The 18,474-nt window shown below is 44.9% G+C and overlaps 3 protein-coding genes across 3 annotated transcripts; 2 read left to right on the top strand and 1 right to left on the bottom strand.

Moving 5' to 3' along the window:
• Positions 1 to 38: 38 nt before the first annotated feature.
• dnajc2 (DnaJ (Hsp40) homolog, subfamily C, member 2) lies at positions 39 to 8,878 on the top strand. Its single transcript, XM_087830376.1, has 16 exons — positions 39 to 93; positions 1,586 to 1,776; positions 3,124 to 3,199; positions 3,273 to 3,371; positions 3,455 to 3,677; positions 3,764 to 3,829; positions 3,905 to 3,996; positions 4,109 to 4,230; positions 4,799 to 4,948; positions 5,029 to 5,117; positions 5,712 to 5,781; positions 5,876 to 6,054; positions 6,128 to 6,228; positions 6,320 to 6,430; positions 8,434 to 8,594; positions 8,703 to 8,878. Exons 1-16 carry the CDS (start codon positions 39 to 41, stop codon positions 8,769 to 8,771), a joined length of 1,854 nt encoding a protein of 617 aa, XP_087686502.1. The 3' UTR covers positions 8,772 to 8,878.
• pmpcb (peptidase, mitochondrial processing subunit beta) lies at positions 8,798 to 14,805 on the bottom strand. The gene is made up of 13 exons (XM_087830375.1): positions 14,696 to 14,805; positions 14,260 to 14,397; positions 13,954 to 14,040; positions 13,616 to 13,745; positions 13,324 to 13,522; positions 13,153 to 13,232; positions 12,887 to 12,999; positions 11,722 to 11,865; positions 11,425 to 11,585; positions 11,254 to 11,339; positions 11,094 to 11,182; positions 9,369 to 9,444; positions 8,798 to 8,970 (listed from the first exon to the last, which is right to left on the bottom strand). Exons 1-13 carry the CDS (start codon positions 14,777 to 14,779, stop codon positions 8,906 to 8,908), a joined length of 1,452 nt encoding a protein of 483 aa, XP_087686501.1. The 5' UTR covers positions 14,780 to 14,805; the 3' UTR covers positions 8,798 to 8,905.
• Positions 14,806 to 15,150: 345 nt separating this feature from the next.
• On the top strand, positions 15,151 to 17,079 carry phax (phosphorylated adaptor for RNA export). Its single transcript, XM_087830377.1, has one exon. It carries the CDS (start codon positions 15,496 to 15,498, stop codon positions 16,723 to 16,725), a length of 1,230 nt encoding a protein of 409 aa, XP_087686503.1. The 5' UTR covers positions 15,151 to 15,495; the 3' UTR covers positions 16,726 to 17,079.
• The last annotated feature ends 1,395 nt before the right edge of the window (positions 17,080 to 18,474 follow it).

The following is an 18,474-nucleotide window of genomic DNA, read 5'->3' as shown; positions in this document are numbered from 1 at the left end:
CATTCGGCATCTGAATGATCGCGTAACCTGCTTTGAAAATGCTGCTGGAAGCGTTGGATGGGGATGAAACGGTTGTCTACAGAGCAGCTGCCGGTAAGCACTGAAGGAGGTCAGAGGGAGGCAGCTAGTTAAGCAGGGACTCTTACATACTGACTGCTGCTCTGCGTGTTAGCATGCAGCTAAACAGAGCACACAGCAGGCTAACATTACCGGCTAATTTGAAGCTCGGTAAAGTCTCTGCGTTTGTATTAGTTAGCCGTGTTGTGTCTCGGGTTATCCAAACGGCGTTTGTCGCCGGGTTCACTCGCTCACCAACTGGTGAGAGCGTCTCACCAGCTTCACCGGTTAGTTGGCTTCTACTTATAATTATTATTATTAATGACAGACATTGGAATTTCACAGCCTTTCATGTGGAGCATTACCTGACTGTTACGTAAGGGCTGAACACCTGTGACTGACAGGCGTGAAGGTGGACACACGCAGCACTCCCTGTTAAACTGTGACAGTGTCCCGCACAGCGTGTCACATGTCGGTGCTGCTCGGTGAGGGCTGAGTCATCTCCAGTAATAATGCGTTTTATACTTTTGTAGCTTTAAAATGACAAAGCTCATGTTCAGTCAGTCACTGGGAGCACTTCCTTTGGCACCTCTCTCAGCTGTGGGAGTTTGGAGGATGCTGAGTTTGCAGTGAGACTTCCCACCATGTTTGGGGCAGTGATGGTTGTGACACTTGCACTGTGCTTGCAGCTCTGCTTCAATAACCATACGACTGTTCAATTCAATTCAATTCAATTTTATTTATATAGCGCCAAATCACAACAAATGTCGCCTCAAGGCGCTTCATAGATACAGAGAAAAACAACAATCATATGACCCCCTATGAACAAGCACTTTGGCGACAGTGGGAAGGAAAAACTCCCTTTTAACAGGAAGAAACCTCCGGCAGAACCAGGCTCAGGGAGGGGCGGCCATCTGCTGCGACCGGTAGCAGATGGCCGCCCCTCCCTGAGCCCAAGAACACAGGACAGGGTCATATGCTTGAGGTGGGAACATCTGCTGTTCCCACCTCAAGCATATGACCCTGTCCTGTGTTCTCTGCATCGGGTCCATTTTTGCACTGATCATCAGCTGCATTCATGTAAATCTGCTCAGCACTTTTAATTTTTATTTTATGTTTATTTAAGTGTTTGTCTTACAGCAGCAATTTCCTGATGTTGTAAACCTGCTCAACATTTGGCAGTAAAACCCTTTCTGAGCCTGGTCTGCTTAGTCTCTCTGAAGCTCTTTGCTGCCAAACAGCCTCTTAGTTTCCCAGCCGTCAACCATAGACTGTACATAAAAGACAGCCATAGCTGCCAGAGCCCTCCACCTTGGAGTCTTTCTAATGTAAAGCTTTGAAAAGTTGCAAACGCTTCAGCCCTAAAAAGCTAATTAACGCCTGAGGCTTTGATAAAAATCTCTTGGCAGTGTTCAAGGTTAAGATAAGTAATGATTCGAAGTACTGAAACACTTCGTTTTACAGTGTCGTGGTAACAAAAAGGGAGCAAAGATGTTTAATTTACCAAGATGTCTCTTCCTCCTCACAGCCTCGGCACAGGTTCAGGTGGAGCCCGTGGGTCGGTGGTTCGAGGCCTACATCAGGAGGAGAAACAGAAATGTGTCGTCTTCCTTCCAGGAGCTGGAGGAAGAGGAGGAGTCCTCAGAAGAGTCTGCAGATGAGGAGTTTCAGCTGGAGGAGTACTCCATGCTCCGAAAACTTGATCCTAAAGACTGGAAGGTATGTGACATCTCAGCTGTTTGCAAAGAGATCCCTGCTTTCACATCTGCACTGAACCGTTTTCTGTGTCTCAGAAGACAAAAAATATGAAACATTTTTACTGAACTCATCAAAGTTGTGCTGTGATCCTGTTTATTAAAACACGATGGAGTTTGTTCAGCAGGGCGTCCTCTGTAAGCAAAGTAGAATGTGTTGGGAATTTCAGAGGGAGGTTCCTGACAGCCCTCTCCACTTCCCTGTGTTTACAGTCTGGAAAAACTATTCAGTTGAACCGGTGATGGTGCGTGTTTTGCGGCACAGCCGGTTTTCCAAAGCCTTCGATACTCACTGTCTTAAGTGGACGCTTATCTTTGGCTGTGTGTGTTTGATGGCTGCACTGACACGCTGCACAGACGTGCTTTAATGATGCCTGAGTCGATGATAATTCACGTTAGCAACCGCTGCTTTGTTTTTCGTGGTGTGTTTGAATCAGTTAATGGTGTTGTGCCTCTGCCAAACAGAGGAAAATAATCCAGTTTGATGGATGAACTCTTTACTTTCTGCTGTTTCAGGGCTTTGGGTTTGTTGCACACCAGGCACATGCAGCACGTCATCAGGCGCCGATCAGGGCGTGCTGGACTTGCTTTTGCCTCGTTCTCCTAGCAGAGCGTGCATTTTCAGTGTCGTTCATTTAATTGTCTGAGATTAAAATGTGGTTCATTAAGTCCTTTGAGTCATGTTTCTGAAGCACACGATTATCCATTTCAAGCTTTTCTGGTTGTGCTTCTCAGTCTGACCTGACGTTTCAGTGTTTACGGTGCCGTGAGCTTAGAGCGCAGTAGTGCATCTAATCTGTGAGTCGCAGAACATTAGTTTAATGATGGTGAGGTTTAACACCTGTGACAGATCCTGCAGTCGGTGCCACCAAGACTTTGATTCACTGCATTAAGATGAAGCTGAAAAACCCAATCACAGGTGAGTTCTGAAATGCCTCGCGAACGTAAACGGTTTTGGTTCATCGCTACAAACGACAGTAAGCACTTCCTGTAGTGACATGTATTCCACATTAACAATAAAGCGTTCGTTACAAATAGACGGATACATGTGAAGGCGAGTTTTTTCTTTTGACTTCAGAGTTTATCTGGAACGAAAAGGCCGCACGTGGATTGTCGAAGGTGCAGATGTAATGTTTTAAAGTAAACCCGTATTTACTGTACGATGTTGGGACGAAGGATTATTTGAAGCAGTGATAACAGGTGTAACTGTTGGTGCTGACAGAAAGTCAGTGGAACAGGAGCCCTGAGGGACTCTACAGAGTTTAAGAGCTGTAATAATGTTGTTGAGCGTTACTCTCCTGTAACCTGTCAGAATCAAGATCACTATGCTGTGCTCGGGCTCCCACACCTGAGGTACAAGGCGACGCAGAAACAGATCAAAGCTGCCCGTGAGTATGTTCCCACCTACACGCGTGTTTCACGTCTCTGGCTTGTTCTAATGACGCAGTCATTTATCCGCAGACAAATCGATTGTGCTGAAGCACCACCCTGACAAAAGGAAAGCTGCAGGGGAGCAGATCGTGGAAGGAGACAATGACTACTTCACCTGCATCACTAAAGGTACGCAGTGCTGCAACTAATCGTCAGCACAGACGTTGTTTCTGGAATCTGCTGAACTAACTGACCCACCTGTTGAACCTCAGCTGTGGAAATCTTGTCCGACCCCGTGAAGAGGAGAGCCTTCGACAGTGTCGATCCTACCTTCGACAACTCTGTGCCTTCCAAGAGTGAAGGGAAAGAGAACTTTTTTGAGGTATTTGCTCCCGTTTTTGAGAGAAATGCCAGATGGTCTTCCAAGAAACATGTGACCAAACTTGGCACCGTGGAGTCCTCTTTTGAAGAAGTGGATAATTTTTACTCTTTTTGGTAAGTGGAAGAGTGAGAGATGCTCCTTTGAATGAAAAACAAGACAAACACGATGTAATGGTTCATTCTTTTCTTTTTGGTTAAAGGTACAACTTTGACTCCTGGAGGGAATTTTCATACTTGGATGAAGAGGAAAAGGAGAAGGCTGAATGGTAAGCTCCCGTCTGCCCCGATGAAGCAGGTGTTAGCCCTCTGTCGTCTAACGCGTCAACTCTCCCCCCGTGCAGTCGTGATGAGAGGAGATGGATTGAAAAGCAGAACCGAGCTTCGAGGGCTCAGAGGAAGAAGGAGGAGATGAACAGAATACGAACACTAGTTGGTACAGTCACACACTTCGTTAGCAACACAAGTATTGAGCAAATACTGCACGTACAGAGATGGTCTGTAAAGAGGCTGCAGTGTGACTCATCGTCTGTAATGCTTCACTGCAGATACTGCCTACGGCTGCGACCCTAGAATAAAGAAATTCAAAGAAGAAGAAAAATCCAGGAAGGAGTCTGAGAAGAAAGCCAAAGCTGAGGCCAAGAAGAGAGAGCAGGAAGAGAAGGAGAGGGTAGGTGTCACGGCGGGGAAGGTCGACTGGCCTAAAGGTGCGCGACTGTTTCGTCCAACGGTAAAGCTAGCAGCAAGAATCATCTCGTTGGGTTTGTGCTGTTAGCTGCGACGTCCGTGTTACATAGCTGCTCCTCTAGTTAGACGAGGTGATTAAAACAAAGCTGAGATTATTCCTGCCAGTGCAGACGTAACAAAGGGAAAACAAATCAATAAATAAAGGAGGGTTACTGCAGGACAAGTGTTCACACATCGCCTCCTGTCCTGGTTCAGGTGCTGTAATTCCTCTCTGTGACCTGGATCACAAAGGAGCAGCTTAACCTGCAGCTGTTTTTAAAGAGTGGATAGTGTTCGCTTCTGTTTCCCAGAATCTGAGCAGTGAGCAGTATTGGACAGTTTGGTTTTCTTATTGTCGTGTTTCAAAAACACCACTCAGTGCTTCACGCTGTGGGTAACACACATATTTCCCAGCTCGGAGTCAAAGAAGCTTCTTAAAGCTGCTCAGTTCATGCTGTGAGAAGATGCTGAGCTTCAGTTGGTCACAGGCTCAGCTTCTGTGTGTCTGACAGGCCCGGCGGGCGGAGCTGGAGGCAGCTCGGCTGGCAAAGGAGAAGGAGGAAGAGGAAGCCAAGCAGGCCGCCCAGCAGGCCAAGAAGGAGAAGGAGATCCAGAAGAAGGCCATCAAGAAGGAGAGGCAGAAACTCAGGACCATGTGCAAGGTAAGCGCCTACAGTGTCAGACATGTTTGTGTGCTGCTGCTTGGTGCAGTTTCACTATCTGACGCTGTTCCTCTCCACAGAACTGGAACTACTTTGCAGACAACGAGGCTGACAGTGTGAAAATGATGGAGGAAGTGGAGAAACTCTGTGACCGCCTGGAACTAACAAGGTACGAGTCAGTTTTAGCCAAAGAGCCGCCGTGGCCCAAAGAGCCGCCGTGGCCCAAAGAGCCGCCGTGGCCCAAAGAGCCGCCGTCGGCCCAAGAGCCGCCGTGGCCAAAGAGCCGCCGTCGGCCCAAGAGCCGCTGTGGCCAAAGAGCCGCCGTGGCCCAAGAAGAGCCACCGTGAGCAAAGAGCCGCTGTCGGGAAAGAGCGTGATGCTTTTTGGTTTCTTGCTCGACTTTGAAGAAACAAACTGGACTCAGGTTTCCACCATGAGATGATCCTGGATGAGCGTAAAGCTGATGATGATGTTGGTTACATTTAAACAGCTTACCATATAAATGAAAGGAAACCTGGGATCATCTGTGAAACATCGGGTCAGTTCTGCTCACCTGCAGCTGAAAGCTTTCAGTGTTGAACTCTGTGTTGTAGCTGCAGGCAGGAGCACACAGAAGAGCCTGTGGTTTCATTACAGTGTGAAGGACTTTCTGGTTTGACACGATGTGCCAAACTACAGGCTGAATTAAGATTTAGTGTAATTATTATTTCATAGAGCTTCAGCAGTGCATTTGATGTGACGCATGTGCGTTGTTTCGTTCCAGCCTACAGTCCCTCAATGAAGAGCTGGCTTCGGGCTCTAAAGAGGAGAACAAGGCAGCAGTGGAAAAGCAGGTAGAGGAACGTTTTCTTTGTAGCGCCTCAGGTTTGAAGCCGCACACCATCAGCAGCCGGCACGTCGACAAACACGTTGCTGCTGTTTCCTCAGGTGCAGGAGGTGAATGCTCAGCTGCAGAAGGAGAGGGAGGCTGAGATCCAGGCCAGGCAGGCGGCTCGCAGCTCTGAGCAGGCCAGCGGGGGAGCGGGCGGGGGGAAGGGCTGGAACGAAGAGGACCTCCAGCTGCTCATAAAAGCAGTGAACCTGTTCCCTGCTGGAACCAACGCCAGGTGAGCGCTCGGAGTTACAGCCGGCGTCAGTCGGGGACCTGTGTGTCATTAAAGCTTGTTTCGTGTTTGCTAGGTGGGAGGTTATTGCTGACTATATGAACACGCACTCCACCAGCGGCATGAAGAGGACGGCCAAAGACGTCATCAACAAAGCCAAGAACCTGCAACGACTCGGTAAGCTCACAAAGAAACCTCAGCTTACCACGGTTGTATCTGCAGGCGCATGGATGCTTTGACCTGCTGCTGGTTACGGTCTCATCCACAGATCCGGTGCAGAAAGATGAAATAAATAGAAAAGCATTTGAAAAGTTCAAGAAGGAGCACACATCAGTGCCGCCCTCCATCGACAACGCTGTGCCCTCAGAGAGGTTTGATGGTAAGTGAGGCCGCGGTAGATCGATTCTGATTGGCTCCATCACCAAGCAGAATGTCAAAGACGTGCTGTGGATCAGATGTTATCAAGTACGTCTCCTGCCTGTGCTGATCGTGTTAGATTACACGCACACTTCAGCGTTTCTCTGTGAAGACTGAAACACATTAGCTCACTGCATAAGCACACAAACACACAGATGTTACAGTGTAACGAGTCAGTGGTCTTACTAACATCCTTTGAACTTTAACTACGCCTGTACATTTTCACCATATCAGAGACAATTTTACGATAGTTACAGGTCAAAGTATCTCTTAAGATTTTAAGAATAATAAATATCTTAAATTGTTTGCAATAATGAAGCATTTCAATATAATGTAGACAAAAACGAAAAATAAAACGATAGTTACGGATCAGGACTCCCGATCCTTACTGCGCATGTGCAAAGTTGGACCGTACAGTACAGTGTACGAGGATACTGCCACCTGCTGACCGAGCGAATGAACCCTATTGTAAACTGAATTAGCGTGTGTTAAATTTGATTTAGTGATAGTCGAGTGTGTTTATGCTCGTCTGTGTGGAGAGGATTGTTGGAATAGTGATGATGATGTCCGCTATCACTGTCAATTGTCAGTAAACACTTAATCTGGCTGATAAATCTTCACGTGACACATTACCAAATCAGTATTATTAAGTCTGTAAGTAGGCGCCATTCTTCCTCTTTTACGGCGCTGTTGTTCAATCAGGGGACGAGAAAAGCATGAATTTGTTTGTAAACAGATTCTCCATTTTTTAAATGTCCCGGTAGTCGAAAAGGAGGCAGAGCTGCTGAGAAATGCTAGGAGCTAACTGGGCGCTAACCGTATCATTCAAATATATTAACTCTCGCAATGCTGGCAACGAGAAGAAGTGACGTAAGATTTGCGCGTGCGGGGTACCGATCGGGTTTCCGGTACGGATCCGGTAGTGACAGCGTCCAAATTCAGGAACCGCATCCTCCTGTGCCCGCATTAGTAGGCCGATTACGTTACAGCGACACGGCGAAGACTGTACAAATTCGAAGACTCCGACAGACGCGTCCTTCATTTCCCCAGATTTGAAGGATGGGTCGGGTGTATACTTCGTGGCCCAACCTAGTTTTAATATTACTCTTATTATTCTTTCTGGGTCACAAAATAAACGTTTAACATATTTTCAGGCGAGAATGTAGCTGTGTAAACCTCAAATATCTGCTCAGTTTATCAAGACACCACATATTTTCAAAAGCGCTCCGACGTTTTCAGAGACGTCTGTTAGCCACTAGCTCGATAGCTAGCCGGGGGCTAGGCTAACTAGAGCCGTGAGAACACCAGACTCCCGCAAATCGTTTTCAAACCCACCGCCGTCTTTCACTACTCAGGTTAAACATGATATATGAGTCACTTAGATAACTTAAAAATGTTATTGTTTGGCTTTTTTCAGTATTTTATTTGTTCCTGAGTAAATCGGTTTGGCTGAGATTAAAGTTATAGTTTTTACACAGCTGAATAAACGTCAAGCAGACAGCTGATTATCAGAAGTGTGAGATGCTCGAGAATTTACTCCGGTGTCCTGTTATATTTTAGATAGCAAGGAGTTTATTAAACTTCACCGAAACAATCTGCAAATTTCATTAAAATTTAATAAACTATCATCTTGTCTTTATTGTTAGTTAGCACATACCTTAAACACTTAAAGCTGTAAGCTAATGATAGTTATATAAGAGCAGATGCTGCTGGTGCAATAAGCTGTACGTTTTACATCCAATGGATGATGATCTGATTAGTCGACTATCAGAATAATCGTTTGTGGCAGCCCTAGCTAACACCTACTGCAGCTGAGCTGGTCTCTATTTGGGGCACAGCTACTGTAGACGGCTCGTTTTTGTCACAGTCATTATTTAGTAGCTGATGTAATGAAAACATTCAGTCGTCAGCGGTGTGAGCTTTTGAGAGTTCCTGACGATTGTGTTGTCACGTGTGGCCCCTCAGCCTCAGGCAGTGATGGGAATGCTGCCCCCTGGACCACAGAGGAGCAGAAACTTCTAGAACAAGCCCTGAAGACCTACCCAGTCAACACGCCTGAGCGCTGGGAGAAGATCGCAGCTGCTGTGCGTGGACGAAGCAAGAAGGACTGTATGAAGAGGTATAAGGTATGCTGCTGCCGTGGTCTGTGCTCAGAAGGCTCATGTTCTGCATTAAAGTGTTTTTACTGCAGCGACAAACTGAGGAGCTAACACGTTTCCTTTTTCCTCTGACAGGAACTGGTGGAGATGGTCAAAGCCAAGAAAGCTGCTCAGGAACAAGTGGCAGCCAAAAATAAAAAATGACAAGAACCACGCGTTAATAGAATCTGTTATTTTAACATTATTGTGTTGGTCTTTATTTTATAATAAAAAGAAGGAAAAAATAACGTGACACGGCTCAAATTTTGCATTTGTCCACTTCCTCAGCGTGGTCCTGCTCAGCTTCTCATCCAGAACATCCCACTGCGGATCTGGTTGTAGTCGGGCAGCTGTTCGATTGGACCTGAGAACAAACAAACTTATTGCTTATCTGCTTTAACATCAGGTAGAAACACGAGTTTGAACACAGACTGAGTTCCAGAGACACTCTGATCTTTGACTGACTGCATCGTCACACTTGAAGCTACGCTCGCTTCCTGTTTTGGCTCAAGATTTAAACCCAGAGTTGAGATAAACCATTCTTTTCTTTACAGGAGACAGAAAACTGATTAAAATTGTAAATCAGGGCTAAAAGCTAAAACAGTCTGCATAGTTCAGCCGTCACAGTGACGATCACTTGCATCAACAGCAGAGTTTAAACTGGGATTCAGTCCCCACACTGAGCCGCCGGCTTCCTTTCATCGTACACTCTGAGTTTCGTTAAGTTCAGCCTCTGCAGGCGTCCCGTGTTTGAAAACGTACCGACAGCTGCAATGGCAGGAGCTCTGTTGTAGATGTATTTGGTGCACACGTCCTTTATGGTGTTGGCGTCGATGGCCTGTGGAGAGCCAGAGACAAACATGGTGGAGGATCAGGGCAAAAAGAGCTTTTCAAACGTTATTTCAGGTCATGCTTAAAGAACACCGGCTGGTTACCAGATTTACTTTGAGGTTTTCTCAGCCTCACAGTTTATCACTGTGACTCTGTTATTGTTCTCGTCTTACTGCTTTAAATGTAAAGAAACCTGGCCTTATGAAAAATATACTCTTATGATGTATTAACTTTAAATATGGAAGCAGTGATAAGCACACGTGACGAGGGCTAGAAAGCTCAACGTTCCTGTTCACTTCCTCCTCTGGTTGCAGTTTTTCTACGTTCAACAGTCACAAAGGTGGAATTCAGCTGCGACGTTCTGCGACGCGCTAAGGACGCATCAACGTGGAGGTGTTGGAGACACAACACAGTCTCACCACTGTAATCTGTCTAAACAGGTTACCATGGTTACCAGTAGGGATGCACCGATACTGGTATTGGGTATCAGGGCCGATACTGTAAAATGTGTGTGTACTGATATTCATAAAAGTTAACCGATACCAACTTATTTCATTAATCAGAGGGTGGCTTGTCATTTCTGTTGTAGTTTTTTAGATTGGCCACTAGGGGGACATCCCGCGCTAAACAGGCACAGGGTCAGGCGAGTGAGACTGGCAGCTCCAGATAAAAAAGAGAAACTGGAGGCTGCTGTAGCTCGGCTAAACAAAATGTCAGCAGTGTGGCACAGCCAACTTTAACTCAGGTTTTGGAAGAGCGATGAAAAATGTCAAGAGAAAATCCACGGGCAGTTAAAATAACAGAGGCTCGACTCATTTTATCGCTCTGGATGACCAGCCAATGCCGGTCGTGGAAAACATAGGATTGAACCGTCTTCTCAGCATACTCGAGCTGCGATATGAAATTCCCAGCCGCCCACACATCAGGGAGATAATGGTGCCAAAACTTTCTGAAGAGGTAAAGACAAGCAGTGTGTGCGTGATGTCAGTCCTCGGTTTAACGGCACAGTGGACTGATGATCCACGGGCAGATGAGGAGTTCGTTTGTCAAAGCCGAATACTTAAGTTATTTTGTTTGTTTGTTTACAATATGGACACTCTGCAATAATTTAAGTTTATTTTATTCTCAAACCTAATTTGTATTTATTTTATTCCAAACAGAAGTGTTTATTTATTATTCTGAAAGCTCGGGACAATAGTTCAGTGATATTTTGTAAAATTACAATGTGGAGACTCTGCAATAATTTAACAGAAGTGCTTATTTTTCACTTAAAATTTTTTTGTGGTCATTTTTATTAAGATATTATTTATTATCAGCAGAGAATAAAATAAAACCTGTCTTCCAATTCATTGCGTGTGCGTGTGTGTGTGGTAGAAGTATCGGTTTTTGTACTCGGTATCGGCAAGTACTCAGATCCAAGTATTGGTATCGTATCGGTTTGAAAAAATTGGTATCGTTGCATCCCTAGTTACCAGGTAAATAAAAACTGAAGTACAGGCCTCAGTCTGAGCTGCAATAACAGAGACATACTGTTAGACTGTAAAAATGAACCGTAGCTGCTGGATACTAAGAGTACAGAGTTATGAACTTGTACAAAACGCAGCCCTCAGTTGGATTTCCGGTAACAGTCACTGACAGAAGAATCTGTCGACTCACATCAATGCGGGCTTCCAGCTCATGCAGAGGGATCCTGCGACTGTAGCACAGCATCTGTCTGCCGATGTCCTCGCAGATTGGGGTGGATCCTGGAGGAAGCAGATCAACACGTGAAACCAGGCACCGCACGACTGCACGCTCTACAGTCACGCCGCCTTACCATCCAGATGCAGCAGCATGTTGGTCTTGAGCAGGTTCTTGGCCCGAGCTACCTCGCTCTCCGTCACACTGGTACAAAGAGAAATCCTGACAGGAAGCAGCGACACACAAGCGTTAAACACGTTCAGTCAGCAGGTTTAACCTTCTTTAAAACTGATCTGAGCGCGCTCACCATTCCATTTGAGTAAAGTGCATCATGTCGTTGACGGTGCCGGGTTCACACACCATGTAGAGTCCCCAGAGGCCTGTGTCTGTGTAGCAGGTGTTGAAGGACTGGAAGCTATGGCACAGGTTCCCCTGACAGGCCATCTGAGCCAGCTTACTGGATAGATTCTAACCTCAGAGGACATGAAAACAAACGGTATGTGTGGTCAGTTTTTATTTAAAGATGGCGAAGAAGAGGAAGAGCATTTAGCAGCAGCACAGAGAAAACAACACGTGCCACATCCAAGGTTTCCTCAGTACTCACCACGCCCCCACCAAACGAGCGGTCCCAGTTTCCAATGAGCGTGTTGGCGACCATGAGTGGGATTGTGTCGGGGTGAGACCATCCGACGGCCTCCACGGCGATGGCGATGTGAGCGAGCGGCATTTTGTCGTCACGCACTCGAATCTGAAACCGTAACAGAGTCCTGAAGCATTCACCAAATTAAAGCTTTTTTAATAACTTGAAGTGAAACTCTGCACCAGTTTCACAGTCAACGAATGATGGAAAGCACACAAATACTTAACTGGGGTCTACTGGAAGCATCTACAGTTCTCAGTGCTGTGATACAGGCCGGCAGGAGTTAGTGGGGAACTGTCAACGCTTTTGTTTTGAAGGCAGAGCTGGGTTAAAGAGCAAATCTAATCTGTGAGACGAGCAGCAGACGACAGGATGCACAGGTGTACATAGAAACTGAATTCATGACTGTTTTTACACGTCTTTTAAACCACTTTAAATACTTGAGAGCAAACTTGTTCTGGTTACTCCTCTAAACAATATCTCACCGTCTCCCGAGCATGTCCAGCTGCAGTATAATCATTCATTTCAGGGAATATCCGACACATCTATCGCCTTCTTCATCTAAAAGGTTTCCATTAATGAAAGCCTGATGCCGTGTGAACTAGAAAGCACAGCCTGCATGAACCTGCATGATGCAGTCAGCTGGATGATCCAAGTCCGACTGAAGATCTAAACCGTGTGCAGAGGCTTTCCCTTACCCATCTTACCGTGATTTGTTTTGATTCCTGGAGAGGTTGTGGTTTGTATGTGGCTCAGAATCTTGTATTGCCTGAGCTAAGTTCTGTTCTGGTTCTTGTTCTTTTTGTCATTGTCTGTTACTATGAAAAAAATCCTAATAAAAATATATTAAAAAAAATATATGTGCAGAAAACTCACGTGCCATCTGACTAGAGTCATATTCACTTGTAGACCCACCTGAACTGGATTTAAGGCATCTTAAGTAATATGTGTGTTTTAAACATTTTCCAAGGCGTGGACAGGTCTGAGCATCACCCTTCATTTGCATCCACCTTAGAGACAACCGTGTTACTCTGATACACTCGATCTCATTCTTTAAATAACACAGTAGCTGCTCTGTGCTGATGTGACGCCTCGTTATGCAGTAGTGAGAAACTAAAGTTAGCCTTACCTCACTTCCTGTGAAATGGCACGGAGGAAGAGCCGGGGCTTCGCCTTGATGTCTGCTGGGAAGTTTTCCAAAGTGATACTTGGCCAAATCGATGAGCTCGTCATGACAGACACCTGATCAGAGAGGGAGCGAGTCCTGGAGATCAGATCAGCTTTACTCTGGTTCAGGATTTATTGCATACTTTGAGCAGTGCTCACGCATCAGAGAGTGTTTGTTGCAGGTTTATAGAAAATGTTAACGAAACGTGAGCAGGAAACAGCTCTAACCTCCAGCAGCAGCCAACACTATTCGGGGTCCTTTATAGTGAGCGGTGATATACTCCACCAGGTCTCCTCTGTTGATGGTCCTGCGTCACAAACACACAGCAGGAAGCTGAGCTGTGCAGGATGCTTTCAGCAAACCTCAGAGTACTTTGTGATTTAGGTGTTTGGTCTCACTTGATGTTCTCAGTGGGGCCCAGGATGGTTCTTCCCAGCGCTGTGGACTGGTACGCTGTAGCATGCAGATAATCAAAGACCACCTCTTGCAGATTGGTCTCCACTTCCTGCATCTCTCGAAGGATCACCCCTCGCTCCCTCTCGATCTCCGCCTCTCCCAGCGTGCTGTTCTGGATGATGTCAGCCAGAATCTCCACAGCTTTGGCACAGAGAGATATTTTATTGTGCTTTAACACATTCCAGGTTTTTCGTTTGAGATGTTGTAACATTCAGCCCCTCTGCCCTCCCGTACCTCTCGGAAGATCCTTGGAGAAAGCTTTGGCGTAGTAAACAGTCTGCTCGCGGGATGTGTAGGCATTCAGGTGAGCCCCCATGTTCTCGATCTCCAACTCCAGATCAAGCTGAGAGCGTTTCCTGGTGCCCTGTCACACATTTATACAGACAGAGTGAACAAAGTCTTGAATGTTATTTTCCTTTATAAAGAAACTCTGAAATATTACATTTATGTCATTATTTTGTCATTATACTGCTGTGAACTATTAGGATGCATTCTTCCCTCTCTGCATAGGCCAGATACATTCAAATAAAGACCACTGCTTTAAAAACTTTGCTGCGGAGCTGCCATCTCACCTTAAATGCCATGTGCTCCAGAAAGTGCGCTGTGCCGTTATTTCTCTCGTTCTCATAGCGACTCCCGGCATCTATCCACAAGCCCACCTGGAACAAAGCAGGAATTAATATCCGCTTCCACAAACTGCTGCTACTGTACCACAACCCCACATCTCAGCCTGTAGTGGCAAAGCTAGCAGATGCTAACATGTTTTGTAATGCCTATTACATTTGGCTGGCTGCTTCACAATGGTTATGGTATTTTAACGACATATTTACGTGCATGTATTAAAGCAGCCTGTTTTAAACTGTTTACTTCCAGCTTACTGTGCAGGTGGGGAGCCCCGAGTCCTCAGATGCCACCCGGAGTCCGTTCTCTAAAGCAGTCACCTTGGTTTCAGGAACATTTAGCGCCACCTGGTGAGCAGCTTGGGTAGCCAAGAGTCTGTGCGGTCCAGCAGTGAACTACGGGAGAAGGACAGCCAGTCATCATGACGCTTCAAAACTTGGAGCGTTACGTTTGCTGCTACCAGTCAGCGATAATGAATAAATCTGCCCCATTGGCGGTTCTGTTACACAGGGCACATCCAAACGTCACAGTAAGAGTTGATCACGTGATAGCTAAGCTAGCTTAAATAGCTGTTCGCAAACAAGCCGGCCATGCGCAGAGCTTTTCCTCTATGACACTGAGCACTGGCAGCTGTCACGGGCATATCGATTAAATGAGAAACTCCAAACATGACTATGAATCAATTCTTCTTACCCTGCTTATCGAATTCTTCTTCAGTAAATGTCTTTGTAAGAAAAATCTCCCAGCAGACGTGAGGCACTGTACGGACATTGCCATATTGTTTATCTGTAACAGTGCCGTTCTGCTGACGCAACATCCGCCGGAGATGATGACTTACTTTTTTCATAGTAGGTAAAAAATACCAAAAATACTATTCTTACACTCTCCTTAAATCAATAAAAGCTAGAGATAAACACACCTGAACAAATAGCTTTATATTTCAGACATCGATCAACCGATTATATGGAAATATGAAAATGGCTGCCACACGACTATGTGACCTATTGGTTTGCACGTTAGCTGTAAATAAAGTATTGAAGTAATATATTTACATTTAGGATACTTCTCAACCATATTTGACGTGATTCTGTAGCGTTTATAAAGAACGCGCTAACATTTAATCGCTTTTGTTTATTTTGAAAGGGTGTCAGAATTTGAAGGCGGAAGTGTCGGTTTAGCCTAGCGCGGATTTTTTTCTGTGAGTTTCAAGTTTGTCTGTCAGCCTCTTCCTAGCAGTTCAGTGTGTGACTGAAATAGTGGAACAAGGCTGAAGTCCAGCTGTATACAGAGCAGAAAGCCTGCTGCTGTAGCCTGCACTGGACGTATTTCCTCTGTAACCCGGACTTAATTAATTCTCTGTTGGGTTCAACGGTGTCGTTAGCCGCTAACGGTGCAGCGTTAGCTGTTCACGCTAATTAGTGGCCTCAACTTTAGCCGATGTAATAAAACAGGAGTGTACGGCCTTTAGCTTCGGTGTGGCTTTCAGACAAGAAATGGCGGGAGGCGGAGATCTCATGGACGGTGATCTGGAAGATGGAGAGATCTCTGGGTCCAGCTCGGATACTGAGATGGGACCAGCCACAGCAGCACAAGAAGCTCGACCCCAGGTTCCCCCGGCTTTCTGCGGCCAGTCTTTCCAGAACAGAGCCTATGCTCAGACACTTCCAGCCGCAGCCTATCGCAGCACAGGTAGGACGGCAGAGTCTAGTGACAGTGACCCGGAGTCCTCTGACGAGGAGGCGGCTGTTTGGCGCCGGAAACGCCAGAAAGTGTCCAGTGCTCCACAGCCGCCTGCATGCAGCGCCCGGCTAGGGCCGACCCCTGTGCCCGCCCAGGGGACGACGGGTGGCCGCAAGGTGAATAATATTTGGGGCTCTGTAGTACAAGAGCAGTGCCAGGACGCTATCACTGCAGAACTTGGCATATTTGGCATGGATGGTGTTGGCATGTCCACCAGGAATGTGGAGACTTATAATTTCGTCCTAGCTCGGAAGATAATGGAGAAGGAGAGGGAGATGGAGGCGCAGTCGAAGGAAGGAGGAGAAGTGAGCATGCTGGATGCTGAGCTGGAGGAGTACATGAAGGGTAGGGGGTCAGAGGAGAACGCAGGAGGTGATGCAAAGAGAAAGAGACCTGCAAAGGAGCGACTGGGCCCCAGAGCAGAGATGGACATCAAGGGCCGCTATGAGATCACAGAAGGTGACCCCGATGATAAGGTGATAGAGGAGATTGCGTTCAGGCTGCAGGAGCCCAAAAAGGAGCTGATCACTCGAGTTGTCAAAGTAGTTGGCAAGAAAAAAGCCATAGAACTTCTCGGAGAGACCGCCACCCTGGAGGAGAGTGGCGGTGTGTACACCATGGACGGCAGCAGGCGCCGGACACCGGGTGGGGTGTATCTCAACCTGTTGAAGAACACCCCCAGTATCACCAAGGCCCAGATCAAGCAGATATTCTTTGAGGAACAGGTGAAGGAGTACAAGAGCAAGAAGGCTGCCCAGAAGAGGAGGCGGCATTTGGTGGCCAAAAAGATGAAGCAGGCCATCGGCACCCTAAACCTGCAGGAGCATGATGACGTCTCCAGAGAGACTTTTGCCAGTGATACCAACGAGGCTTTGGAGTCTCTGGAGGAAGCTGCAGAAGACGAGGAGGCTCAGGAGGAAGCTGCTGTGGGCACTGAGGAGACAGCAGTGGTCTACAACGCTGCAGACCTGGAGGTGTTTTGAAAATGGCCTGCTGTCTGAACAACGATGTTAATGAAACACTGAAAGCACTGAACATGTGATTGATTCAAAATCCACACTGGTGTCCTTTTTTGTTTTTTGTTTGAAACCTTAGCAATAACAGCAGCGCTTCTGCTAACAAATAGTTACAGCATGAACATGTTGATTGGAGCTTTTGCAGTTCAAATGTTGTTTTGCCTTTTAAAACCAGTCCTTCTCAACAAAATGATGTTGTGATAGTCATAACCATTTGTTGCTGTAAGTGTCATTATACAAACAGGTCTTGAGTTATTATTTTCATGGATGCACCTCGGTCTGGAAAATAATAAAAGTGGTGACTCAGGTAAAAGAATTAAACTTTTTTTTGTGCACTCACTTCCAAACACAAAATAACATAAATGTTATATAAGGTGAGTTTTAGTATCATCAGATCAGGATTCCTGTACTGACATTCATACCAAGTGGGGCTTCTCAAAGAAAACAAAGGCATTGAATGGCAGATGTAAAAGGGCAGAAGTGTCCACTAGGTGGCAGCCACGTTCCAACTTCTGCAAGAGTGGAGAGCCTTTTTAGTCCAAGGCTGTATCTACAAAGAACCCTTAACCGTTCCGTACAGCATATATAAAAACGTTTAATATAAAAGAATAACTCAAGAATTAAACTGAAAAATGCAAAACTGCATGCTTATGAAGTGCTGCCTGCTATAGTAAAGGTTAAAGGTCACAGGTGTCCTGTTTAATTTGTATAACTCTGGTACAAATGTACACAGTCGGCCTGGCTCAGGCGTGTAAAACATCTGACCTGAGGGCGAGAATCAGGCACACGTTATGAAAATGTAAAGGAGAAATTCTGTTATTACAATGAAAAATAAATAAATATAGGTATATATTCATCCATTGAGCACCACAAATGGAAAACGTCCACCACGTTAGACCTTTCACATTTGTCATTCATTATGCAGGTGGTTAGGACAGAGTGTACTCGTAAATGACATCCTCATCTACAACTTAAACATCTCTGCACTGATGAAAATGTCAGTTATATGTATATATGTATATATATATGTGTATATATATACATATATATATGTGTATACATATATATATGTATACACATATATATATGTATATATATGTGTATACATATATATATGTATACACATATATATATGTATATATATACACATATATATATGTATATATATACATATATATATGTGTATATATATGTGTATATATATACACATATATATACACATATATATATGTGTATATATATACATATATATATGTGTATATATATATATATGTATACACATATATATATGTATATATATGTGTATACATATATATATATACACATATATATATGTGTATATATATGTGTATATATATACACATATATATATGTATATATACATATATATATGTATATATACATATATATATGTATATATACATATATATATGTATATATACATATATATGTATATACACATATATATATGTATATATACATATATATATGTATACACATATATATATGTATATATACATATATATATGTGTATACATATATATACACATTTATATATATACATATATTTTCAATTTTTAAAAAAGTGGAAAAATTGGGGATTTCTAAAAGTTTTGAGTAGTGTAGCTTTTCAGTGAGAACTTCCTTTTTCATGACTGTAGTTGCTGAGTGAGGAGTCTTGCTTTCTTAACACTTGTGCTTAAATGTTAGTACTCA

The sequence above is a fragment of the Neolamprologus brichardi genome, chromosome 17, assembly GCF_056152115.1.
Source record: "Neolamprologus brichardi isolate AB-2024 chromosome 17, ASM5615211v1, whole genome shotgun sequence".
In the NCBI taxonomy this organism is placed as follows: Eukaryota; Metazoa; Chordata; class Actinopteri; order Cichliformes; family Cichlidae; genus Neolamprologus; species Neolamprologus brichardi.
Note: the sequence above shows the minus strand (reverse complement) of the source record. Positions and strands in the feature narration are given on the sequence as shown.